Raw genomic sequence first — 24,795 nt, 5'->3', positions numbered from 1 at the left:
CATGTTTGGACTTCCAAGACCTCTGGGGCATTAGCTGGACTTCAGAGCAAATGTGTAATTGGATACATCTTTATGCTTGCCTGATTGGTACGATGTTGAACTCCATAAAAAAAATACTAAGTCTAAAGGTAGAAATGTTGACCTGGTAAAGTCATGGAAAGTTTCCGCCCTATACAAGGACTTTGTCAGAAAAAAAGTATTATTTCTTCTGCATAGAAATTTACCCGCCAAAACCATTGGCTTCAGCAAGCTCTCATCCACCAGTTATGGCCTTCAAGAGGACTTCAGGTTTCTGCAACTATGCACCCTGGAGTATTTCAATTTATGTTTCAGATACTAAGTTGCTGATTACGGGCTCAGTAGTCCACCAGATCACTAAACTCGAGGTCGCGTGGCGGGAACCGCTGCACTGGTGGTCTGACCGCAAAAGCACAAGTGTGGCGGTCCCACTGCCACAGGACCGCAGCAACTGCCCTAGATCCGTGATCCCTTAGCCGTGGTGCTGCGATCTGGTCTAGCAATATGCTGGGGGTGACGCTGTGGCATCACCAAGCATATTGTGAGTTTTCTCACAACCACAGTTTTCATGGCGGTGAGCCCGCCATAAAAACTGTGGCAGTGAGGAAACTAAGGGGGCCCTGCAGGGCTCCATGTTGTCTCTGGGAACGGGGATGCATGCCGGGAGGCACCTGGTGTGGTGACTTCACACTCCATGCCATGCAAAAGCGTGCTTTGGTGCTCCCATCATGGTGCTTTTCTAACAGGCACCGCCATGGGACCGCCATAGCACTGCTATTCAGATGTAATCTGGCAGGTGGTGTGCAGATTAATTTGGTGGTGGCATGGCGGCTCCCTCCTACACCGCCAAACTCGTAACCATACCCTAAGTCGCATGGTGAAGTCTTTGTCCGGGACAAACCTGCATGTTGTATTCAACCTATGGTCCATCGTGGGCAGCCTGAAATCACCCTTAGGTTCTGGTCAACTGTGGACAATGGCTGCTGATTTGCATTTTACTTTTTCTTGGTGCTTTTTGTCTTAAATATTGAAAAATTCATATAATCGTTCCCCTGATTGGATTTTCAGTAATTTTTGTGTCATTTTACTCGTTAAAGTTATCTCTATTTTTCTAAACCGTTTGTGGGATTTTCATGTTGTTGTGTTTTGACTTCTTAACTGTTTTGCCACTGCTAAATACTTTACATATTTCCCAAGTTAAGCATGTCTGCTCTGTACCATAGCTACTAGGGTTTTAAGCCCAGATTTAAATTATTGAAACCGCGTTTTACATAAGGTTTGTGGCTTATTCCACACCAATAAACAATCCACTTTCTCAGAGTGTTTATTTTAACTTTGCTCAACATTGAAATCAGAAAATCAAATTAATGTCTGGACTTTCTTTTCTTTTTTCAACAGTCCTTACAAATGAATGCATGGCAATTGCAAAGAATTCTTAATGACATGATGATCAAGGGTAAGTCTGGTTTTAATAAATCTTATTTTAAGAGTTTTTGTTTGGGTGTCCTATGTTCTGATTTGCTTACATTGAAACCCTGTGTAAAAATCATTATCAGCACATCTCTAACAATTTGTTTGGTGGTCCTTCCGTTTTAGACTGTGAAAATGAATTTACTCTATTCTTTAAGGAAACAGTACGCTGAGTATTTTAGGTTGGAAATGGACCATTAAAAAAGGTGATGAATGCCCACAAGTTTAACTGATTGTGGGGGCTCACCATGTTTTGCAGATGTCTGCAATGGGTTATATGTCAGACTATCGAGCACAAAAATTTGGAGATACCGATATTTAATTGACAAAATGTCGACTACCAAAAAATGTTGATGCCAATTACATATGGTTAAGTATATTTACTATTCTTGACTCTACATTTACATTCTTTGATGACAGAAGTATAGTCAAAATAGAAATAGGTAGAGTTAAGTTTAGTTAATTTGTTAGTCAATATCCTGGCAAAGATAATATGGTAGCACAACATGTATTAATCAGTATTCTGGTTGAATACCTCTAAAATGATGAAATTCCATATACTGCACCTGTATGTTACAACAGTAGTAAGTTTCCTTTACCCCAGTCATAAGACACACAACAAGATTGACAGCGAGCTGGTAGAACCTTTAAATCCTCCATTTTCAGTTCCAATCTCCCTCATCCTGTTGCAAAATGGTGATTCATGGTTGGCCACAGATTGTTACTTAACAGTAAGTGCTCATAGTGCTTTAATGCCTCTGAATTTAATTCCTATTTGAAACACAGAAAGTTCAATTTATGCATTTTCTAGAAAAACGCAAACTGTGCCTAACATCTTCTCTTTGTTCAGCAGATGATCCTGCTTCTCTCAATGGAGGGGGATTCAGCCTGGATGCAAGCCGGGGAATTCTAGCAGTGATAGATGTATCCTTTAATACAGAGTTCATGCAGTAATTACCAATTACCTCTTTTTGACAGTATACCTCAAATATCTTCATTTATGAGAAGTATTGTACCCTGTGACGGCACAGGTGACAGAAGAAAGACAGGTAGGCTGATAATCTCTCTCTCTCACACACAAACACACACGTACTGAGACACAAAGATACACACACACAGACACACACACTTGTTTATTTGAGATTACAAACGAAAATGGAACGGGTGCAGTTTGATAAACGATGGTAGTCTGGTCACAATATCTTCACTAGTTCTTACCTTAAAGGCACTTAACTGCATGTCTTTTTGTTAAATATGAATTGCTATACACATATATTTTTACTATAAAATATGCCTTGGGACTCTTCGGGGCAATGACGGGAGTAGCTTAGGGTTGGTGATACTTGGCAGCCATCCACCCATCTCTTATTTGAAGAACTGATACTGTCAGAAAGAATCGGCGATTTCATAGGACCCCTCTACCCAAAACGACCTCAGCCTGCAGTAAACTCAGAATTGCTGTTACCCTGCTGCAACTTACCCTCCCACTCCTAGCGTCAACATGGCCCATTATAGACCCCAATTCTCCATGAACACCAAGTTCTAGAACTGCCAAGGCTGCTAACTATTGGACCAACTGTTGATTGTGGGAAAGCACAGCACTTCAGCTGCGCCTTTTCATTTTGTGCTCCAGGGTTTGCCACCCACGTATATTCTGCAGTAGGAAATATAATAAAAATATTAAGCATGTGTAGGCATGGAAATCATTTTGGTTCTCTTCAGAGTTGAAATTTGTCCCCTTTTTATCACTTATGAAGTCATAGAAAATGCTTACAAAGCCCTATCCCTCAGTGTTAGGGTTGTGGTTTGGTACAACCAACATCAGACTGGTTTGCTCCTTCACCACCTTCCTTTGACTGCAACTGGTAGTATTGGATAGCATATCTGGTTGATCCCCCACCTTGCAAACAGCACCCCACAATCAGTAGATAGACATGCCATCTGGGGTATATAGCCAAGACCCATACTATAAGAAATTCAGCAAAGAAAAAAACGGTTTCAAATGAGATCTTACTGTATCATACAAATGATTTCAAAGTGAGAATATGCAAGCAAGTAAGCAGCAAGGTTTCTCAGGCCTAGGTTCCCAAGGTGAGTTCAGGAGAAGTTAACAAATTTATAAAGGAGGTTATTGAGACAAAGCATGTGCAACTCACTTCTGAGAGGACATGAGTGTCCTGGCAGATAGTGTAGCTCATATAATAGTGGAAAGACTATATAGAACATGAGTGATAGGAATTAGTCATTCCACCGAGAGATGGAACCTCAGTATGCATTCTCACTATGGGGGAGACAGGGTGTCAATGCGTAAGATGTTACAATAAAAACAACAAAGGAAGCCAGAATGGTGCATACTAGGAGCTGTCTTCAGTTTCCTGGACCAGGTGATAAGGTATGAATGGGTGCTACATATTGGAGTCTATTGTCACTTGATTATTAACTGTATACACAACCTTTTCACAGGTAGCAACTTGAAACATTTCAGTCAGCTGCTCCTCCAACATGTTTCCAGCTGTCACTCATCAGTGTCATGGAACACAGATCCTGGCCACCACCCACATTGTCACCAACCATCCATGTTCATAGATCCAAAGGCTGTTCATATTGGTCATGTCATGCAAAATGCCTAAGTGGGCTGAAGGTGGTAAATACAGCCTTTGGGCGACATATTGCTGCAACCATATGTCAGACCTGGAACATTGGAGATTGGGCCTTTGCCAAATTATATGCATCAGGATGCAAGCTGGCTGGGTATACTTCTAACAAACAGATTGAGGAAACATCCCTGCTTTCTGAAGTCTCTAGAGTCCAATAACCGCTGTGCAGCACTTTTACCCACTGAGCAACACTTTAATGTATAGAAAATGTAGTGTATGCTCTCTGAGGAATCCATCGTGAACAGTAAGCAAAGCAGACCAGTTTTCAGTAAGGTAGACTGGGCTGAATGACCTCTGCCAGAATCTAACAGTATCTTTGGTTGGCTGTGAGAATGTGTAGTCAATTACTGCACCACAGAGACTGGAGATTGCACTCTTAAAACACGCAAATTCACAGAGGTAGAATTGAATCTGCGAGACAAGGAAGAATACTGGGTCGGGCCTAAGCATCCTGTAAGAATAGTGGAATGGCTGTTGGTATGGCCAAGCACAGCTTCCTTCTAAACCAAATTTCAAAACAAGGTCTCAGAAATGTTTTAATTCTGAGAACAGTTGAACTAGTTGAAAAGTCCCCTTCTGACACAATAATTTCCAGGCTATCTGAGTGCCTCAGATATTTATATCTGCATTACGCCATAAGTAGATGTCAGACTGAAGTCACAGGTGAATCCCTAGTAGTTTGTGTGCACAGTTCCAGTGGGCAAGGATGGCTCTGGTGATCAGATCGGATAGATACGCAAGTGTTTTATGGACGTAAAGTATGTCCAGGATACCTGTGCTTTGCATCAGATCCTTTTCTAGAGACAACTCGGTAGGAAGTGGATCAGGTTTAAGAATAAAATGCATTAGCAGCAAACAATAATGGGCCAAGTAGTAGCTGCGCATATGTGGAAGCTGCAGTTTCATGGTCGTTGTATGCACATGGAGTCTTGGATGGAACCCCTTCCAAACAAACAGCTTAGTGTCAGGATGATACAGAACAGAAGAACCCCCCCTCACTCCCTTCCTTTCAGCCAGAGACAACTGAAGGTTGTATCCATTCTGGAAGTTTTTTTTTCAATACAAAGACCCTCATACCGATGTAGTCGGCGTCGCCACCTTGCAAATTATGATGCAACCGCTGTTTAGGTAGTTGAAACCATGATATTTTTGATTCTTGCTTGTGCTGCGACCCAGAAAAGGGCTGCAGCACAGCCGCAGTAGAAAAAAAGGCATGTTTTAGACATCCATGCACCCTGTACCAGGCTCCATGTGGTGCCTGGCACATGGTGCATGAATATTTGGGGGAACACCACAGGTACCCCCAGGCCACATAGCGGAGGCCCACGGGTTACATGGGGTCTGCTTGCGTCCCCCAAGGTCACTTTCCGACAACCTTATCATGACAGTCAGACCTCCATAAAAAGGCTGTCGGAAACTGACATCCTATTCCCTATGGCGGTGGATCCGCAGGCACCGCCTCCATTGTTAGGAATTAGGCTCCAACCGCTGCCTCGACGGGCTCCTTGAGCCTGTTTGAGGTGGCAGTCTTTCCCCTGCCCGATGCGCTCCGACTGCCGGTATCTTAATCCAGCAGTCAGACCGCTCCTCAGATTTCAGATGGACTGCCACTGTTGGTGGTGATCAGCCCTGCATCATAATTAGGCCCAAAGTATGGAAACTGTTATTGTAAAAATGAAAATATATTGGGATAATTCTTCCCAATAGATCCCGCCTACTTCAACCACTGAGGCCATACAATTGACATTTACTGGTAGAGGATGGTTTGTTTGTTTTTAATTGCTTCTCATTCCACATAGTGTTGCTCTCTCTCTTCCTACTCAGCCCACCTACAAGATACCCATAAAAAGCATGGGCTCTTACTGGAAACTGATAGAATTCCCATGTGGAAACCTGTTCTCCACACAATTATAAAAGGTTGAGTGTTGAGTGTTCCCTCACCCTAATTTGCTAGGTGCAGGAACAATGAACCCGAATTTACCAACCAGAAAACCCAGCAGCTAAAATTACTGTCAGAAAAGGATTCATTCTAACCTGGACCCTTGCTATGACCCCTTGCCAAACCTCAGCTAGGGCACTGAGGGAGCATTAAATGCTCCCCCACTAAGTCAACAGTCTCTACTCTTTCTATTGTAAAGGATGACACTGAATAATTCTTGAAGTAATCCTTTATTTAGTTGAGGAGCAAATAAGCGCATGACCAACAACTCCAGTAAACTCCAAGCAACTGCCACACAGAGTTGAGCATAAACATTCCACATGACATGTATTACATTCTGGTATCATGTATTCCAAAGTGTTACATCATAACGTTCTAATAACTAAGAACAAGGACATAACACATCCCCCTTTCTCCAAAAGGAAACGAATAGAATCAAGGATGAGAAAAAAATTATAATAATAATAATTAAATAAATAATGAAATAAATACAAGAACAATAGAAAGTATTACATGTTATTAACAATATAATCTTTCAACCACGACTGAGCATACTTTTCCTTTTCAAATGATGAGAATTAGTCTCACCATCAACACTGGAAGAAGGTTCTAGTGGTTCCTGAGACTCAGCCACTTCTTCACTATCAGAAGGAGAAATAGTATTAGATTCCACATTACATTCATTTGAACCCGATATAGCAGAAGAATTATTCAATTCTTCACTAATTCCCTCAATGGGTTCATCCAACATCCAATCATAATTAACAATATTATCAGAAATAGGAGCCTTACTTTTAGCAACTCTGTTTAAGTTCCAAACTTTTCACCCTTACTGCATTGACAAGAATCTCAACAACTTCTTGTGTGTCAAAATATTGACTCCCCCCTTTAGGAGTCCATCTAGGTTTTCTAATTTGCACCCAGTCACCAATCTTAATTTGCGGATTTTTAACACCATGTTTAGCATCATATTGCTCTTTACTCTTGATGTGCACCAATTCCATGCAATCACATACCTCCTTAGCAGACCAAAATTGTGTGCCGGAAGGAAAAAGCCAAGTTGGATTAAACTTTGACCGTGGTTTCCTACCTCTCATTAACACAAAAGGAGAAAACCCTGTAGCAATATTACATGTGACGCGATAAGCCCAAACAGTCTTCCCAACTTGAGTGGACCAGTCTTGGTTACTCTTAAGTGCTTATTGAATTGTACCTTTGAGGACCCTATTAAATCTCTCCACCATTCAATTCCCACTTGGATTGTAAAGAGACGTTGTTTTATGTGTAATATCTAATTTTTTTAAATGAGCTTTAGCTTTAAGTGATAAAAATTGTACACCATTGTCACTTACAATAGTTGAAGGAATACCTTCAGAAACAAAAACTTAATCTAAAAATTCCAAAACAGCATCAGTGTCAGAATTATCGACAACTTTAACTACTGGCCGTCTAGAGTATAACTCAATTAGGACTAAAAGATAGTTATCCCAAGGATTCTCAGGCAATAAACAATCACTCATAGGTGGACAAAAAGTCTGCAAGGATTTCATGACACAAATCGATAATCCATTGCACAATTTCTCTGGAGGAACTACTCTTTCACCTCTCAACAGAGTACCCTCCACTACAGTTAGTTCTGACCTGACTTCCCAAAAGGGTCTAATAGAAGGATTCAAAAGTTCTTTCTTAGGCCAATCATGCAAAATAAAACCAAAGGAAATGATGGACGGAGTGTTGAACATTGCAAGCACTCACCCCCAGTCAACTGATCTGGGTTTAATCCATCACCGTTCTTTAGCCCACTCTGCCACCCCAGTTCAGACATGGCCATATGCAAATCAGTCCGAACAACCATCCTAGGCCCGAAACCGATCCTAGGATGCTTGTTTCCAGTCCAGGGAGGACCTGGCTTGGCAGTTCGGGCTGGACTGTTCCCATGAGGCACAGGGTCAAGACTGATTTGCATATGGCTGGGTTCAAACTGGAATGGCATGGTGAGCAAAAAAACGATGGATTTAGGCCCAGATCTCTGTACTGGGGTGAATGTATGACATTGTTCTGCATTCTGTCCATCAATTGTTGTTTTTGCATTTGTCACCCCGAGTGGGAAGGGTATGCTCAGACGTGAGTCCCTTGCTCTCCATGCCACTGGAATCAAGCTATCCTGGCTGACGAGGGCTGAAAGCCCGAAACCGGTCCTAGGATGCTTGTTTCCAGTCCAGGGAGGACATGGCTTGGCAGTTCGGGCTGGACTGTTCCCATGAGGCACAGGGTCAAGACTGATTTGCATATGGCTGGGTTCAAACTGGAATGGCATGGTGAGCAAAAAAACGATGGATTTAGGCCCAGATCTCTGTACTGGGGTGAATGTATGACATTGTTCTGCATTCTGTCCATCAATTGTTGTTTTTGCATTTGTCACCCCGAGTGGGAAGGGTATGCTCAGACGTGAGTCCCTTGCTCTCCATGCCACTGGAATCAAGCTATCCTGGCTGACGAGGGCTGAAAGCCCGAAACCGGTCCTAGGATGCTTGTTTCCAGTCCAGGGAGGACCTGGCTTGGCAGTTCAGGCTGGACTGTTCCCATGAGGCACAGGGTCAAGACTGATTTGCATATGGCTGGGTTCAAACTGGAATGGCATGGTGAGCAAAAAAACGATGGATTTAGGCCCAGATCTCTGTACTGGGGTGAATGAATGACATTGTTCTGCATTCTGTCCATCAATTGTTGTTTTTGCATTTGTCACCCTGAGTGGGAAGGGTATGCTCAGACGTGAGTCCCTTGCTCTCCATGCCACTGGAATCAAGCTATCCTGGCTGACGAGGGCTGAAAGCCCGAAACCGGTCCTAGGATGCTTGTTTCCAGTCCAGGGAGGACCTGGCTTGGCAGTTCGGGCTGGACTGTTCCCATGAGGCACAGGGTCAAGACTGATTTGCATATGGCTGGGTTCAAACTGGAATGGCATGGTGAGCAAAAAAACGATGGATTTAGGCCCAGATCTCTGTACTGGGGTGAATGTATGACATTGTTCTGCATTCTGTCCATCAATTGTTGTTTTTGCATTTGTCACCCCGAGTGGGAAGGGTATGCTCAGACGTGAGTCCTTTGCTCTCCATGCCACTGGAATCAAGCTATCCTGGCTGACGAGGGCTGAAAGCCCGAAACCGGTCCTAGGATGCTTGTTTCCAGTCCAGGGAGGACCTGGCTTGGCAGTTCGGGCTGGACTGTTCCCATTAGGCACAGGGTCAAGACGGATTTGCATATGGCTGGGTTCAAACTGGAATGGCATGGTGAGCAAAAAAACGATGGATTTAGGCCCAGATCTCTGTACTGGGGTGAATGTGTGACATTGTTCTGCATTCTGTCCATCAATTGATGTTTTTGCAATCATGCAAAATATTCAATATTACTGACTGAAGGATAAGATCGTTTGTGCACTCATTAATCCACTCTTCTTTACCAATGGCTGAGAACTCCTGGTCATGGATGAGAGCCACTTGTAATTCATTCCATTCTCCATCCTCACACTTTTCAAGCATTACAGGCATCCTAGAGAGAAAATCCGCAACTACATTGGATTTACCTGGCATATAAATAATTTTGTAAACAATATTTTGCATGCGCATAGAAATTATAGCAAGTCTATCAGAAACAGTAATAGCACCCTCCTTGGTAAGGATTTTAACTAATGGCTTATGATCACAACAAAGTGTACAAGATTTTCCCCAAATAAAAGACAAACAGTCACATGCATCAAGCTTAGAAATAGCGAGTCCTTAATTGCGATTTGTAAGGAATCGCAAATAAAGAATCGCTATTTCCTATGCATGATGCCGATAGCGAATAAATACCGAATCGCTAATAATCGCTAAACACAATAGCGTTTAAACCAAAAAAAATCGCAAATGCCGGGAAACACACAAATAGCGATCTCGCAATTAGCGAGATTGCTAATAGCGAGATCGCTATTAGCAAAATCGCAAATAGCGAGATCGCTATTTTACCGAGTCGCATTGGGAGCAGGCTGATGACCTCACAACCAGGAAGTAACTCATCCCATGCTGCAGTCTGTGCCCAGAGGAAGTGAGAGCAGGAAGCAGAGTGCTTGTGGAGAGCTGTGCAAAGGAATACGTTGTATCCAGACAACTGCTAATACCAGAAATGGCCCACACATCAGCAGAGGAACCTGAAAGGGCACCTGCACCAAGCCTGCCTAGTGTGAGGACCACCACCACCACACCTCAGACACAGGTCCGGATGACGCGACGACGCAGGTCAAGGGGCCACATAGCAGCACAGGAGGAAGCAACTCCAAATGTCTGGGGAGGTGTGGAGTCGCAGATGATGAGGGTGCAGCGCCTGCAAGCACGACACATGGGAGCCATCAACCTACAAATTATGAAAATGAACAAGAACTTTTCAGTCATGGCAGATCGCGTGAGTGAACTGACTCAAGCAGTTGTGGAAGGCAACAGGCACACTAACGCCACATTGCAGGTGCTCGTGCGTTTGATGCAGGAGGGACACAACACCGAGAGGAGGAGGCATCGCCAATTCATGGCGCGCTTGGCTGGCTATACCAGATCAAACAATAAGTTGTGCAACGCTACTGCACTGCTGTCACAGAGGTCGGTGGCAATGCAGATTGACATGGGGCATTGTTGTGGGGATGTGGCCAGGGCCCTTGGCCAAGTTACCATTGCTGTTGAACAGCTCCAGGCTGGTGCTGGTGGCCTCAGCAATGTCACTGGAGATGAGGGGAGTGAGGGGGCATCCAGCCTGAGCAGCATGTCAGCGCCAGTTAGCACTGGCAGGAGGTGTAGTACACCTCACTCAACACCTACACTTGCACCCATGGGTGGGGATGCCGATGCAGGCAAAAGACGTCTCGGTGTGCGTGGGAGGAAGCGCTGAGCACAAACATACCTCCGGACAATTAGCCATGGTGGCGTAACCATGTTCAGGACATACATAGGGACTGGGAATGAAGTCCAAATCCTTATTTTATTTGTGCCTTGGTACATGCTGTGAATGTACCCTTAAGCTATGTCTATGTTTAGCCACACAACAGTACCTGGTCACGTGCTAATTAAAACTGTGCAGGTCAAGATTGCTAGTTTTTGTCTCATTATTACGTACCTCTGAAGTAATGTTGGGTGAGGTCTGCACGTTTCCTCTGCCCCTCCGCTGAGCTTGCAGGATGCGGGTGTCGTGTGTGCACGGCGGGGTGGTTGTCCTCAGTGTCATACGCCTCTATGGGTATGCCCCTCCTGGTAGCTATGTTGTGCAACATTGCACATGCTGCCACTACCCTACAGCAGGTTTCCGGCTGGTCCAGCATCGCACCACCAGTTTTGTGCAGGATGCGAAAGCGACTCTTGAGCAATCCAAATATCCGTTCAATCACATTACGTGTCCTGGTGTGTGCTGCGTTGTACCGCTGCTCTTGTGGGGAGCCTGGGTTCAAGTATGGAGTCAAGATATAGTTCCTCACGGCGTATGCACTGTCACCTACAGGGTAGTATGCAATGTGTTAGTGTCAGGTATGCATTGCCATTTCAGAATGAATTAGTGTGCATAAGTATTTTGTCTTACCTAGCAGGTGTCCTTCGCCAAATTCCCCCCTGAGCAGGTGTGTGTGTATGCCACTGTGTCGGAAGATGTATGAATCATGGGTGCTCCCAGGATATTGCGCTACGATGTCGGTTATGATGTTTTTCCCATTGCACACTGCTTGGACATTGATGGAGTGATACGATTTCCGGTTACGGAAGATATACTCATTGACTGCTGGTGGACATATGGCTACGTGGGTGCAATCTATGCATCCTATCACATTAGGGAACTGGGCTAATCGATATAAATCGAGTTTTGTTTGGTTCAATTCCCTTTGGGTTGTGGGGAAGGTGATGTGGTTGTGGATCAGAGTCATCATGGCAGCCAGGAAGGATCTAAAAAAACGTGAGCGGGAGCTTTGTGATACCCCTCCAGCTACTGCCACTAACCCCAGGAAACTTCCTGATGCAAGTAGGTGCAGGCACCATAACACCTGGACATGGGTAGGGATAGCATGGGTCCTACGTGTCTGGCGCTGCATTAGTGGTTCTAATTCAGCTATGAGGTAAAGTATCATAGCAGCGTTAATCCTGTACTTATCATATATGTCCTCATCAGTTTGTCCCAACAGAGTGATGCACAGGCGGAATATCCTCTCCTGGATTCTCCTTCTGCCCTGGCCTGCTGCATGGATCCTCATCCTCCTCGCAAACACGTAGAGTGCCACCATTGTGTGCGGCCTCTATGGCCTCATTGGTCAGTTTAAATAGCCCTCAGCAGCTGTAGTGAAATGTTTTTTTTTTTTTACCACCTGCTTCTGATTCCCCTTAATTTGCACTTGCTAAATAGCGATTTTCGATAAAATCGCTATTTGCGATTTTTGATGCATCGATTAGCAAATTATTTTTGCGATTCTTTATTTTCTCACGCTTTTCTTATTGTTGCTGATAAGGAATCGCTATTTCTTGTTTCGCGGTATTAGCGAGTCGGTATTATTGCGATTTTTGGTTATTTGGTTGATGCATTGGGAAACGGTAAAATGCGCTCGCAAATTGCTATTTGCTAATTTTGCGAGCTCATTTTGGCTTGATGCATGTGCCTGTTAAACTGTTCCAATGCCCAAGCACAAGATAAGGCCTCTCTTTCAATAATGGGGTATTTCTCATCACAAGGAGATAGTGATCTTGATGCGTAAGCAATTATATACTCTTTCCCTTGACTGTCCACCTGTGACAACACAGCGCCTAACCCCTTGTTACTGTTGTCAGTTGTGATCACGCTGTTCAAAGCAGGGTCAAACCTGCAAAGTGCAGTAGCATTAGCGATGGCCAACTTAAAATCATTGTCGCATGCTGAAGACCAGACAAAAGTGCAATTCTTTTTGAGTAACTGGTGAATATTGAAAAATAAATCAGCAAAGTTAGGTACATACTGTTAGCAAAATTCAGCCATCCCTAAAAATGACCGAACATCTTCTTTGCAAATGGGAACAGAAGCTTCTGAAATAGCAGACACAAGACTGGGTTTTGGTTTAACACCAAATTCATCAATAACATGTCCCAGGTGAGTATCGCTTCTTTGTGCAAATTTACATTTGTAATGCTCCACGGTAAGCCCCTTGTTTTCCAATATACTTAAAACTTTTTTTAGTCTTAAGGCATGTTCCTCCTCATCAGCACCAAAAACAAGTATGTCATCTTGGAAGAAGGTGACACCATGCTCCTTGCTGAAGAATTGGAACATTAAATGTTGAAACACAGCGGCCGCTGAAGCAAGTCCGAGCGGCATGCGTTTAAACTGGAAACACCCAAATGGGGTGATGAAAGAAGTGAGCTTCATAGATTCAGGTGACAAAGAAATCTGATGATAAGCGGACGAAAGGTCCACTGTAGAAAACCATTTTGCATTCTTTAAACATGTAACCATTTCGTTTATTTTCGGCAAAGGAAACTTATCCACCACTATATTGTTATTTAAATGTCTCAAATCAATACAAAGCCTAATTTTACCGTTACTCCGTCTGGCCACTACAATGGGAGAAATCTAATCTGACGCTTCAATAGGCTCAATGATGTGCGCTGCAACCAATTTGTCCAATTCTTTTGACACTTCATCTCTCACCAGTATAGGAATGTTACAACATTTGTGAACTTTAGGAATGGCATCCTGCTTAAGGATAATTCTATGTTCGAACCCTTGAAGATTCCCCAACTCCTTGCTGAACACTTTAGGAAATTATTTGAGAATATTGGCCCTAATGGTACTCCCCTCATCCACTACCAAAACCTGTTCCTTGCTGTTGGGGTCAAGAATGATGTGCAATTGCTTTTGATCAAACCACCCCAACACCGGTGGGCCAGTTCTAGCAATGTACAATTTCCCTCTACGTTCGCGTCCTTTGAATTTGAAGGAAAACCAACAATAACCAAGGAGATCAATTTTCTCACCACCACATCCTTCAGGGTGTATATCTGGTGCTAACAACTGTTTACCTACTTTTTGTACGAAGGAATCTTTCCAAAGATCTTCATTAATAATATTATATGGAGAGCCAGAGTCAGCAAAGATTTTTATCTCCACTTCCCCAATCTCCATCTGACAAATAGGTTTGTTTTCACATGCCTCATCAAATGTTGAGCACCAAATTGTTACGAACATTCATGACTAAAATGTTAACCTCAGCAACATTATCGTCATTCTCATCCATACCCATGAGTTCTCCTTCAGTTCCATCAGTACCGCTAACAAACCTAACTTTGGTTCTTCTTCTCTTACAAACTTTAGCAAAATGCCTTTAATGCTGCAATTACTACATTTATATCTAATGGCAGGGCAATTTTTGCTGTAAGCTACATGTTCTGAACTACCACATCTGTAGCATCTGGTTTGAGATTTTACATTAGTACTATCCTTGGAAGTAGTCAAAGGTTTCTTCTTCTCCATGTGAACAACGACTTTACTTACTACTTCACTAACGTTATGATCTTGTTTGAGAACATTTGCACACCTACTAGAGATTTCTGCTTTACCCACGATGTCCAGAATATCATCTAACGGTGCATCGCCATTAACCCACAGTCTATCCTGAATTACAGGGTTGGAAGTATGCATTACAACTTGGTCTCTTATTAATTCATCCTGTATGACACCAAATTTACAATCCAAAGCTAATCGTTTGAGATCAGAAACATACTGGTCAACTGTTTCGGTTTTGTTCTGTTTCCTGGAAACAAATGTGTATCTTGTTATACCAATACAAACCTTGGGTGTACAATAATTATCAAGATGAACAAGGGCTATTGCATACTCATTTAAATCCCCAGGCATATTAGTCTTAGTCATTTCATTAAAAACTTTTAACCCCATAGGTCCCAAAGAATGTAAAAGCAGTCTTTTTTCTGAGCAGCAGACATTTTGCCTGCTTCATCCAAGGCATCTATGTAATTCGTAAAGTATGCTTTCCATTCCAACCATTTTAAAGTAGGTTCAGCCCCTGAAATCCAGAATGCTTGAGGGGGGTTAATGTTGTCACTTTGGTGGCTCATGATTTGTGGACTTAATCAGTGTCCGCACTTCACCCAAAGGACTAGTTCACTGTATAACCTTCATCACAAGAAGCTGCTTGTAATGTGCAAGAATAAAGATGAATGAAAGTCTTACCCAAAGAACGAAAATGATAAGGAGTTTTAACCGAAGTGTGAAGGTATGCTGTTCAAAATTGCTTGAGAAACTCCAATTTCTGATGCTCCGATGTAATTATGATAACAAAGATGGCTGCTGCCTGAGGTCACGCTGCGTGACCCCACGTTGAACGTGATGATGCAGACGCTTCAAAGGGGAAGGAAAGACGTCACACTGAGGCTGCACAGGAACACGAGCGAAGGGCTCGTTAGGTGACAACGGCTATTTGAACTTGTAGAGTTCCAACATCGACGGTAAGCCCGATTTAACACTAACAGGGCTAAAAATAGTGAAATTCAAAAATACAGCTCACTGCAAAGTCGCGCTGTTCATCCTGCAGCAACCCTTCTTGAAGTGTGTATAACTCTGCCAAATGTGCCGATTCCAATATCCAATCAGGCAAAATGTATAAATGTGAAGAAATCCTCTCCTCCAGTAGATGAGAAATCACATGCGTAGGGTCGTTGGCTCCTCAACTCCTCATTGTCAGTGTTGTAAAGGATGACACTGAATAATTCTTGAAGTAATGCTTTATTAAGTTGAGGAGCAAATAAGAGCATGACCAACAACTCCAGTAAACTCCAAGCAACTGCCCCACAGAGTTGAGCATAAACATTCCACATGACATGTATTATATTCTGGTATCATCTATTCCAAAGTGTTACATCATAACATTCTAATAATTAAGAACAAGCACATACACTTTCCTTCACCCCTCTCACCCATCCATCCACTTCTACCTTAAAACAGCCTCTTGCACACTTTTACCACATTACCCTGCACACTCTCGCTACCTGCTAAGAGCATGTGGTAAATGTGTGCATCAAACCCAGAGGAAAAGAGGATACAATGCGCAGTACCACCAGTTAAATCTGAGTCCTCACAGTAATTCAGTGGGGTTTAATTCATATTTACATGGAACAGGTTAGTGTTACTGCCCAGTACTGGTAATTACTGATGAGGAGTTTGCACCCCCAGTACATTGCATCTTGTAATCTGGGCTATGGTGGACTACTGATAGTGTGTGAGGATAGATCAACAGGGTTAAAAAATCTAGTTATCCAATCCACCACATCTACAAATACACAGGAGGGTAATTTATCTCACTTTAACTTCCACAAAAAGACATACTCAGTGGGCCAAACCAAAGCAAATACTAAAAAAATGGTATAAGAACTACAACTCGAGTCAGAACAATGTCGAGAGGATGTAGAATTGCTGGGGACCCACAGAACAACCCAAGGTAAGTAGATAGGGACCCCACAGAGAGCATGTGCCGTGTGTGAACACGACTGCATGCTCCGTACAAGTCTATGTGCAAGTCACAGTTGAAAACAAAAGTGACTCTCAAGTGGACCCACAGGTCGGAGGCACAGGGATCGAGAGAGGACCTCAAGCAGCTCACCAAGAGGAGCAGGCGACGGTGCCCACGAGGCGATGTGGCTGAAGATCTTGGTGAAATAAGTTGCCAGAGGTTGGGGCAACTTGGAGCCCAAAGCACTTGTCGCAAAGTTGCCAACAAGCATATGCAGTTGCAAAAGTATGTGCTTCACAGGTGTTCAGTTAATGCAGCTCTCACGAGGGATTCGGACCTCAAACTTGGTGAGAGGGCAGCTTGAGCCTGGGAAACATAGATAACCACCACCCGTGTTGTTGGAGTCTGCAGGAGCTTGGGATCAGCAGACTGGTCAGCAGTGTTGAGGTGCCTGCGAATGCAGGGAAGTGACTCCTTCACTTCAAGGGAGATTATCTTCAAGTGTCTTGGATGCTCCATAGGTCCTGCACAGATCTTGGATGGTGCACAGGCACAGATGAGGCAACAGACTGCAAGGGAGACGAAGTCAGGCACAAATGAAGTCCAGCGAAGTCCAGAGTGCCCAGACGGTAGAAGTGCAGTGGTTTCAGTTCTGAATCTTATCCCACGATGAATCTAGGGACCTACACCCAGGCAAGCCCTTAAGTACCCTAGGGAAAGGGTTGGGAAGATTCAGAGGACACTCCCAGTGGAGGGTCTGGACAGGGGGGAGGTTACTCCCATGTCCTTTGTCCAGTTTCACACCGGAGTAGGAGCCAACGGCTCCCAGATCTGGTTTGAGCTGGGCTATGCACAGGGACACCAAATGTGCCCCTCATGCAGACTTTCAGGTGCTGACAAGCGCACCCACCCAGCCCTAATACGCTATGGGGCAGATTTACAAGAAAGTGACGCATCTCTAGAGATGCGCCACTTTCCCTGCGCCAACATGCCAAATCCTTGCGTCACCATGGATGCGCCGTATTTACAATACCGGGCACCATGGCGCAAGGATTGACGGATGCGTCAGAAATTCTGACGCATCTGTTGACGGAAAAGTCACGTATTGCTGGAGTTGTGTCGCAAGCACGACGCAACTCCAGCAAAGCTCAGGGGCGCCCTATGCCTCACATGCTGCGTCACTCCTTACGCCTGCTTCAAGCAGGCGCAGCGTTTTGACGCAGCCTGGACGTAAAAGTGACTCAGTGAAAACTTGTAGATTTCACTGTGTCACTTTTATGGGGCTTCCTGCGACGTGATGCCCACCCTGCATACATTGAACGTGATGCAGGTTTAATGTGGCGCAGGGCTTCACAACGTGACGCATCTCCCTAGATGCGTCATGTTGTAAATGGGCCGCAACTTTTACGCTGCCGCTGCGTCACAAAAGTGACGCAACAACGGTGCAAAAGTGATGCAAGGGGCTTGTAAATCTGCCCTGAAATCCTTTCTGGGAGGTGGTCACACCTCCCTGTGACAGGATGCCTATTGGTCCACCTTCCTCTGCTCGAGCTTGGCTCAGCAGCAGGAGGGCAGAAATGTGTCTCTGGTCGACAACAATCATTTTGTGCTATCCGGGTCAAGAAAGCTGGTACTGGGAAAACTGAGGGCTCTTCCAGTGCTTGGAATCATACCCCCACACCGTTTACGGTGTGGGGGTATGATTCCAACATGTTTGACACCAAACGTGATAGGATATGTTGCAGCCGTTTTTTAGATGGTGCCCCTTCTATATAGTATATAGCTGCTTCACTGACAACCCGGGAGAATGGACTCCATAGGCTGTAAGGTTGTCTTGGTCATGTAGGGGCACGCTCTCACTTAGAACCAAGTAACCTGCCTTCAGGATTGTAAAGGCCTGCTAGGAGGGTGACTTATAGGTTTTAAGTGCAGTGACCCTTATATATAGTAAACCTATATCTTTAGTAAGTGGTGCATGCACCAACTTACACAGGCTGCAATGGCAGACCTGTAGGTCCATTTTGCCTGGTCTCTCATGGTTGGCATAATACATGCTGCAGCCCATGGGAGACCTCTGGGGACCTATGCCCTCGGTACCTGGGTACCATATACTAGGGGCTGTCAAGGGTACCCCAGTATCCAATCTGAGGTGTATCTAAGTACATAACACAGCAGTTTAGCGAGAAAACAGATAGACTGGGGTCCTGACTAGCATGATCCCAGTCAGACTAGTTAGAAACAGCATCACATCAAGCAAAAAGTGGGGGTACCCAGAAGAAGAAGATTCTACTTTCCTACAGATGGTATCAATGCAGAGTCAGTTCGCCCTTTCTCCCTATGTGCAGGCTTAGCATCCCTGTGTCCTGCCTCTTCAAACTAGTGTAGTTTGGCAGCAAAAGGCTTGCAAAACCTTCTGCTGCCAAACTAAGTCTGGGTCTGTCAAAAGCAGCATAACTTCGATATTGGGTATAATTCGTTACCAATGCATTAGCATTGAATGGTAACACTACTTTGTGCACTGCTTGTTCCAGTGTTACAATGAAAAATTGGTAACCATGTAGTCTGCCTTGTTTCTCTCATATGGCCCATTCAAGAGTGTTCTTTCCCCTACCCATGCCAGGCTAATTGCTAAAATTAGTAAAGACTTTTAGGAGCAACCACATTAGAGAACATGGCCATTACCCATCACCCTGACTTTTTATTATATGTTATGTTATGTTAGCGGACACTTGTAAAGCGCAACTATCACTCCGGGGAGTCATCATGGCGCTAAGCGGATCGCTGGGTTGGAACAAAACAGGTTAGCTGAGGGTGGAAAGAAAGAGTTAGATAAGTGCTCTGCATAGAGCGTCAGAGGCTGAAAAGATCCAGGTGTTTAGGGCCTTCCTGAAAAGCGTTTCTGATTGGATATGACGGAGGTGGTTGGGGAGTTGGTTCCACACTTTGGAGCCGATCACTGCGAGTGATTTTCCTCCTTTTGAGACATATCTAAACGTTGGGGGTTTTAACAGATTGGCTTAGATGATCTAAGGCTCCGAAGAGGTACATAACGCACAAATCTGGACCGATGATAGTGAGGACCTGAGGAGTGAAAGATTCTGAAGGTGATTATCAGAATCGTAAACAGAACTTTTTATGGATAGGTAGCCAGTGTAGTGCTTCCAGGACCGCCGATGCAGATGATCTCCTGGGCCATTTTAGCACTAAGCGGGCTGCTGCGCATTGATCCATTTGGAGTTTATGTAGGACCGGCTTGTTGGCACCTGCATAAAGGCTGTTGCAGTAGTCCAATCTTGACGTGATTAGGGCCACAGCAACTGCCTGTCTGGCCGTATTGGGGAGCAAATCAAAAACCTTCTGAGTGATTTTATAATATGAAAGCAGGTCCCAGCTACTGCTGGTGATTGCTGGTTGGAGGATAGTGCAGCATCAAATTTAATTCACAGATGTCTGGCTACTTTTACTGTATTTAAGGAAGGGATAGTATCAGATGGCCACCATAAATTGGGAGAGAAGGTGTTCCTTTGCCCCAATGGTAGGATTTCCGTCTTTTCTGAGTTGCACTTTAAATGGTTAGTTTTCATCCATTGGAAAGTTGCAGTGAGACATAGGCGGACATTTTCTTCTGCCTCTGTGGTGTTTTTATCTAGGACCAAGATTAACTGTGTATCATCCGCATATGAGATAGTCTCGATGTTAAAGGACGATATCAAAGTGAACAATGGGGCCATGTAGGCATTAAAGAGCACCGGGCTGAGGATGGACCCTTGAGGGACTCTGGAAAGCAGGGGTTTTTCTGTTGACTTGTATTGCCCAAGGGTGATGACTTGTCTGTGGTTCTGCAAGAACCCTTTAAGCCATGACAGGGCTATGTGGGAAATGCCGTAAGATTTGAGACGGTCCAGGAGAATGACATGTGAGACTGTGTCAAATTTGGCCGATAGATCTAATAAGACCAGAACCGCATTCTTTCCTTGATCAAAGGCGGCTTTGAGAGATTCAGCCATATACAGTAGAGCTGATTCTGTAGAGTACTGGGGTCTGAAACCAGATTGGTTTGGTTGTAGGATGTTTGCTCCGTCCAGGTAGGTCGTGAGTTGGGAGTTAATACGTTTTTTGGTGATCTTGATAAGACATGGGAGTAGGGAGATAGGTTGGAGGTTGGTGAGGATGGTGGGATCAGCAAGTTGTTTTTTTTAAGTGGTTTGACTGCTGCAAGCTTCCATTCTATAGGGATTTTTTGCTGATGAAAGGGAGGCATTAATTATTTCATTTATAACTGGATTTACAGTGTCAATTATAGAGTGAAAGATTGAGGGAAGACAGGGGTCGAAGGGGGAGCCAAATTTAATAGCAAGAATCGCCTGGCGAGATTGGTCCAGGCTAATAGGCTCAAACGTTTGAGGGGTTGGTCTATCTTTGCCTGGAACGACGTTGTTGTCAGTGGAGGAACCATGGGGTACAATAAAATCTAGTTGTAATGCTTGAACATTCTGTTCGAAATAATCTGCTATGTTATTGCAAGGAGACTGTTATGGGGGGATCTCTTGTTGCAATGATTTTGGGTTAGTGAAAGCATTAACTATCTTAAAGATAGTTTTGGGATTTGAGTTTGCAATTTTAAGCACTTCCGTATAGTCGGCTTTTTTTGGCTATTTTAATCTGGATGTGGTAATTTTTAAGAGCAGTTTTGAATTTGGTTAATTCAGTCTGTTCATAGTTATGACGCCATCTGCGTTCTAGGGTCCTACAGTGGATTTGTATTTCTTTCAGGTTTTGAATGTACCATGGGGCGGAGGGTTTCTTTTGCTGGCGGCTGTTTTGTGGGCCTGGAGATGCGAAGCGGTCCCTCAAGGTATACATCCACTGCGTGAAGAGTTGGCTGTCTACTATTGGATCATCTGACAGATTTGGTCTGCAGACTAAAGCATCTCTATTTAGGTTAGGGTGGGCTGTCATATCTTTCCACCTGGGCTTGGCCTGTTGAGAGGTGGGGATGTGCCCCTTGGGGTTTGGCATGTGCTGGAATCTGATTTCTATTTATGTGTACTGGAACTTATAGAAATGCACATGTCCTTTGTTTGTAAGAACTCAATTTGTTACAAAGTTATTTCAAGGTATCTACCTTTTATTAGTTCTTTAGGGCTGGTAGTTTTCCCCATGGATATAGCTCAGTCACCTCAAATGAGAACTGTTTGATGTGCGGTGCTATAAAATCTATTTTTCTAAATCGTTATAAGAATACCAAGTTATTTCAAGGTATCTACCTTTTTTGTCAGTTCACTATGCCTGGTGCCTTCCCCCATGGATGTAGCTAAGTCATCTCATATGAGAACTGCTTACTATGGAGCACTACATACACTTTATTGATTTAGAATAATGCAGATTCCTGGCAGAGTAATTAACATGTGGTAATATCGCCACTTAATTGGCACTCACTTATACACTTTCAGGAGCAGTGAAAGAGGCCTTAGAAATCAAGCCTGAGAATTGCCAATCACACATCTAGTTTACCCATCAAGCCCAATGTTCCAAGACCTGGACATGTGTGCGATCTCAAACAAGCACATTGTGGCATTCTTGGGTTGCATCCCGGTTGCCCTGGGACTGGAATCTGATGAGGTCAGAGGAACTGGAGGTTCAGTTGGTGTGTAACCTGGAGGGAACTGATAGATGGGAATCTTTCCCAAGAATAAACTTCATTTATTATTTATCTACAACGGTGTCATCATTAGGACAGTGCCACACATGTTACACTGGCGACAGAGGATGTTTGGATTATACTGGAAAGGATCCCAACATCAACAGTGACGTTTATTGTTCCCAGGAGAAAACAGTTTTCTACTTCTACTGGCTTTTCTGGACTATTATCCTAAGGACATCTAAGCACCTTAAGGTACTGTTTTCATCTTTAATAACTTTTATCTAGTTTATGGCACTCATTGAACTCCGTTTCTAACAAATGCCATCATTCAAATGATCTTCCTTGAGGACTCTCATTGTAGCGTGTGCAGCAAAATGCCGTGTTCCACCGGTGAATCCGCGCGCTCCTAAACAAGGGTCTCCTGCTGTGACGAGAAGCGTAGGACTCTCAGCGTCAGCGTTGTCCTTTGACCCTCCAGTCGTCAGGTTACGTCACGTTACGTTAATGTGGCGTCCATATTGAGAGGGTTTTTTACTTACACACGTACCCCATCTTCTTTACGTAGCGTGTCTTCTGCCTCAGTGACACGCACACTTATTCAAACGGTTACAAGGGTCACCTACTGCAATCCTACATGTGTCTTTACAGTGAGCTTCAGTGACAGGCACACTTATTGAAAATGTTACGAAGATCATCTACTGCAATTCTACGCATGTTAGTCTTTACGGTGAGCTTCAGTGACACACACACTTTTCTATACGCTAATGATGACTATGTATTGAAATTCTTTGTGTGTCATGGATTTTCAGTGATACACTAGTTTATTAAGCACCGCGTATCAAATCTTCATACTGCAATTCTTGCGTGTTTACTGATTCAGTGATGCGCACACTCATTCAAACAAGCTTTTTTAACAAGCATTCCTTCAGCTTTAGTGCGTGTTTACACCAGTCAGTGATGCAAACACTCCCATCATTAAGTTTCCATTTTCAAGTGATTACTGTATTTCTTGCGCGTTTGAGGTATCAGTGACGTGCACACTTCAACTTTTCAAAGTGCACAATTCAAATGAACACTGTTTCACACTTCACACTTCATCTACAAGCAAAAGAAACAATTGATGGACGGAATGCTTTTTGTCACCCCGAGTGGGAAGGGTATGCCCAGACATGGGTCCTGTGCTCTCCATGTCACTGGAGTCAAGTTATCCTGGCTGATGAGGGGTGAAACCCCGAAACCGGCCTTAGGATGCTTGTTTCCAGTCCGGGGAGGACCTGGCCTGTCAGTTTGGGCTGGACTGTTCACATTGGGCACAGGGTCAAGACAGATTTGCATATGGCTGGGTTCAAACTGAAATGGCATGGTGAGCAAAAAATGATGAATTTAGGCCCAGATCTCTGTACTGGGGTGAATGTATGACATTGTTCTGCATTCTCTCCATCAATTGTTGTTTTTGCATTTGTCACCCCGAGTGGGAAGGGTATGCCCAGACGTGGGTCTCGTGCTCTCCATGCCACTGGAGTCAAGCTATCCTGGCTGATGAGGGGTGAAACCCCGAAACCGGTCCTAGGATGCTTGTTTCCAGTCCAGGGAGGACCTGGCCTGGCAGGTCGGGCTGGACTGTTCCCATTGGGCACAGGGTCAAGACTCATTTGCATATGGCTGGGTTCAAACTGAAATGGCATGGCGAGCAAAAAAGGATGGATTTAGGCCCAGATCTCTGTACTGGGGTGAATGAATGACATTGCTCTGCATTCTGTCCATCAATTGTTGTTTTTGCACTTCATCCGTAAGGCATGTTTTCCAGTGACATGCACACTTGTCATACCTTACAGTAGTTAATTCATTTACAACATTTTTATTAGTTTTAACACTAGCGCCGAGACACCTACGGGTATTTGAGCGCTCTATAAATCTCATAAACATAAACAAACACTCTTTTCTTTTTTATTTTTAACTCAACTGTACTGTATTTTAACTTTGCATTGTGTGAGAGCTTATTCAGAATACAAAATGTTACTGCGCCACCTTTCTTTTTGTCATTTCCTGGTGATCCACCCATTAAGTGGCAAATGTGTCGTAAAGTTTTTGAAAGTTATGCCAGGGTGCATGGATCTTCCCTAAGTGCTGAAAGGAAAACGGCGCTACTGTTGCATTGTTGAGGTTCAGAAGGGCAGGAAGTATTTGATAATTTGCCTGACATTTATGATGGAGATCCTAACGAGTGTGAAATTTGCATCGCTAAATGAGACAAACATGATTTACCTAAAGTCAGTACCATACTTGCAAGATACCATTTTCGTCGCAGGAATCAATTAGAGGATGAGTCTACAGAGAACTATATATCAAGTTTGAGAAAACTAGCCTCCACATGCAAATTTGGCTCCACCGTCGATGAAGGAATTAGAGATCAGTTTATGTTGGGCTGTAACATAAAGCATGTAAGAGAAGAATTCTGGGAAAAGGATGAACCTTCTCTTGATGATGTTCTACAAATTGCTAAAAGGATTGAAATTCCATTAAGTGCGTGGAAGTCATAAGAAAGGAAGGTGACAAGAAGATTTCTGTTGAAGTT

The 24,795-nt window shown here is 43.9% G+C and overlaps 1 protein-coding gene across 1 annotated transcript in view; it reads left to right on the top strand.

The window, feature by feature from the left end:
* Positions 1–24,795, top strand: part of LOC146821928 (uncharacterized) — a 477,592-nt gene that overhangs the window by 380,043 nt on the left and 72,754 nt on the right. The window contains exons 20-21 of the mRNA XM_085609939.1: positions 1,417–1,474; positions 2,342–2,412. Coding sequence (XP_085466065.1) covers positions 1,417–1,474; positions 2,342–2,412 — 129 coding nt within the window. The remainder of the gene's footprint in view (positions 1–1,416; positions 1,475–2,341; positions 2,413–24,795) is intronic.

Source organism: Triturus cristatus, chromosome 6 (genome assembly GCF_964204655.1).
Source record: "Triturus cristatus chromosome 6, aTriCri1.1, whole genome shotgun sequence".
Lineage (NCBI taxonomy): Eukaryota > Metazoa > Chordata > Amphibia > Caudata > Salamandridae > Triturus > Triturus cristatus.
This window is presented reverse-complemented; position numbering and strand designations above follow the sequence as displayed.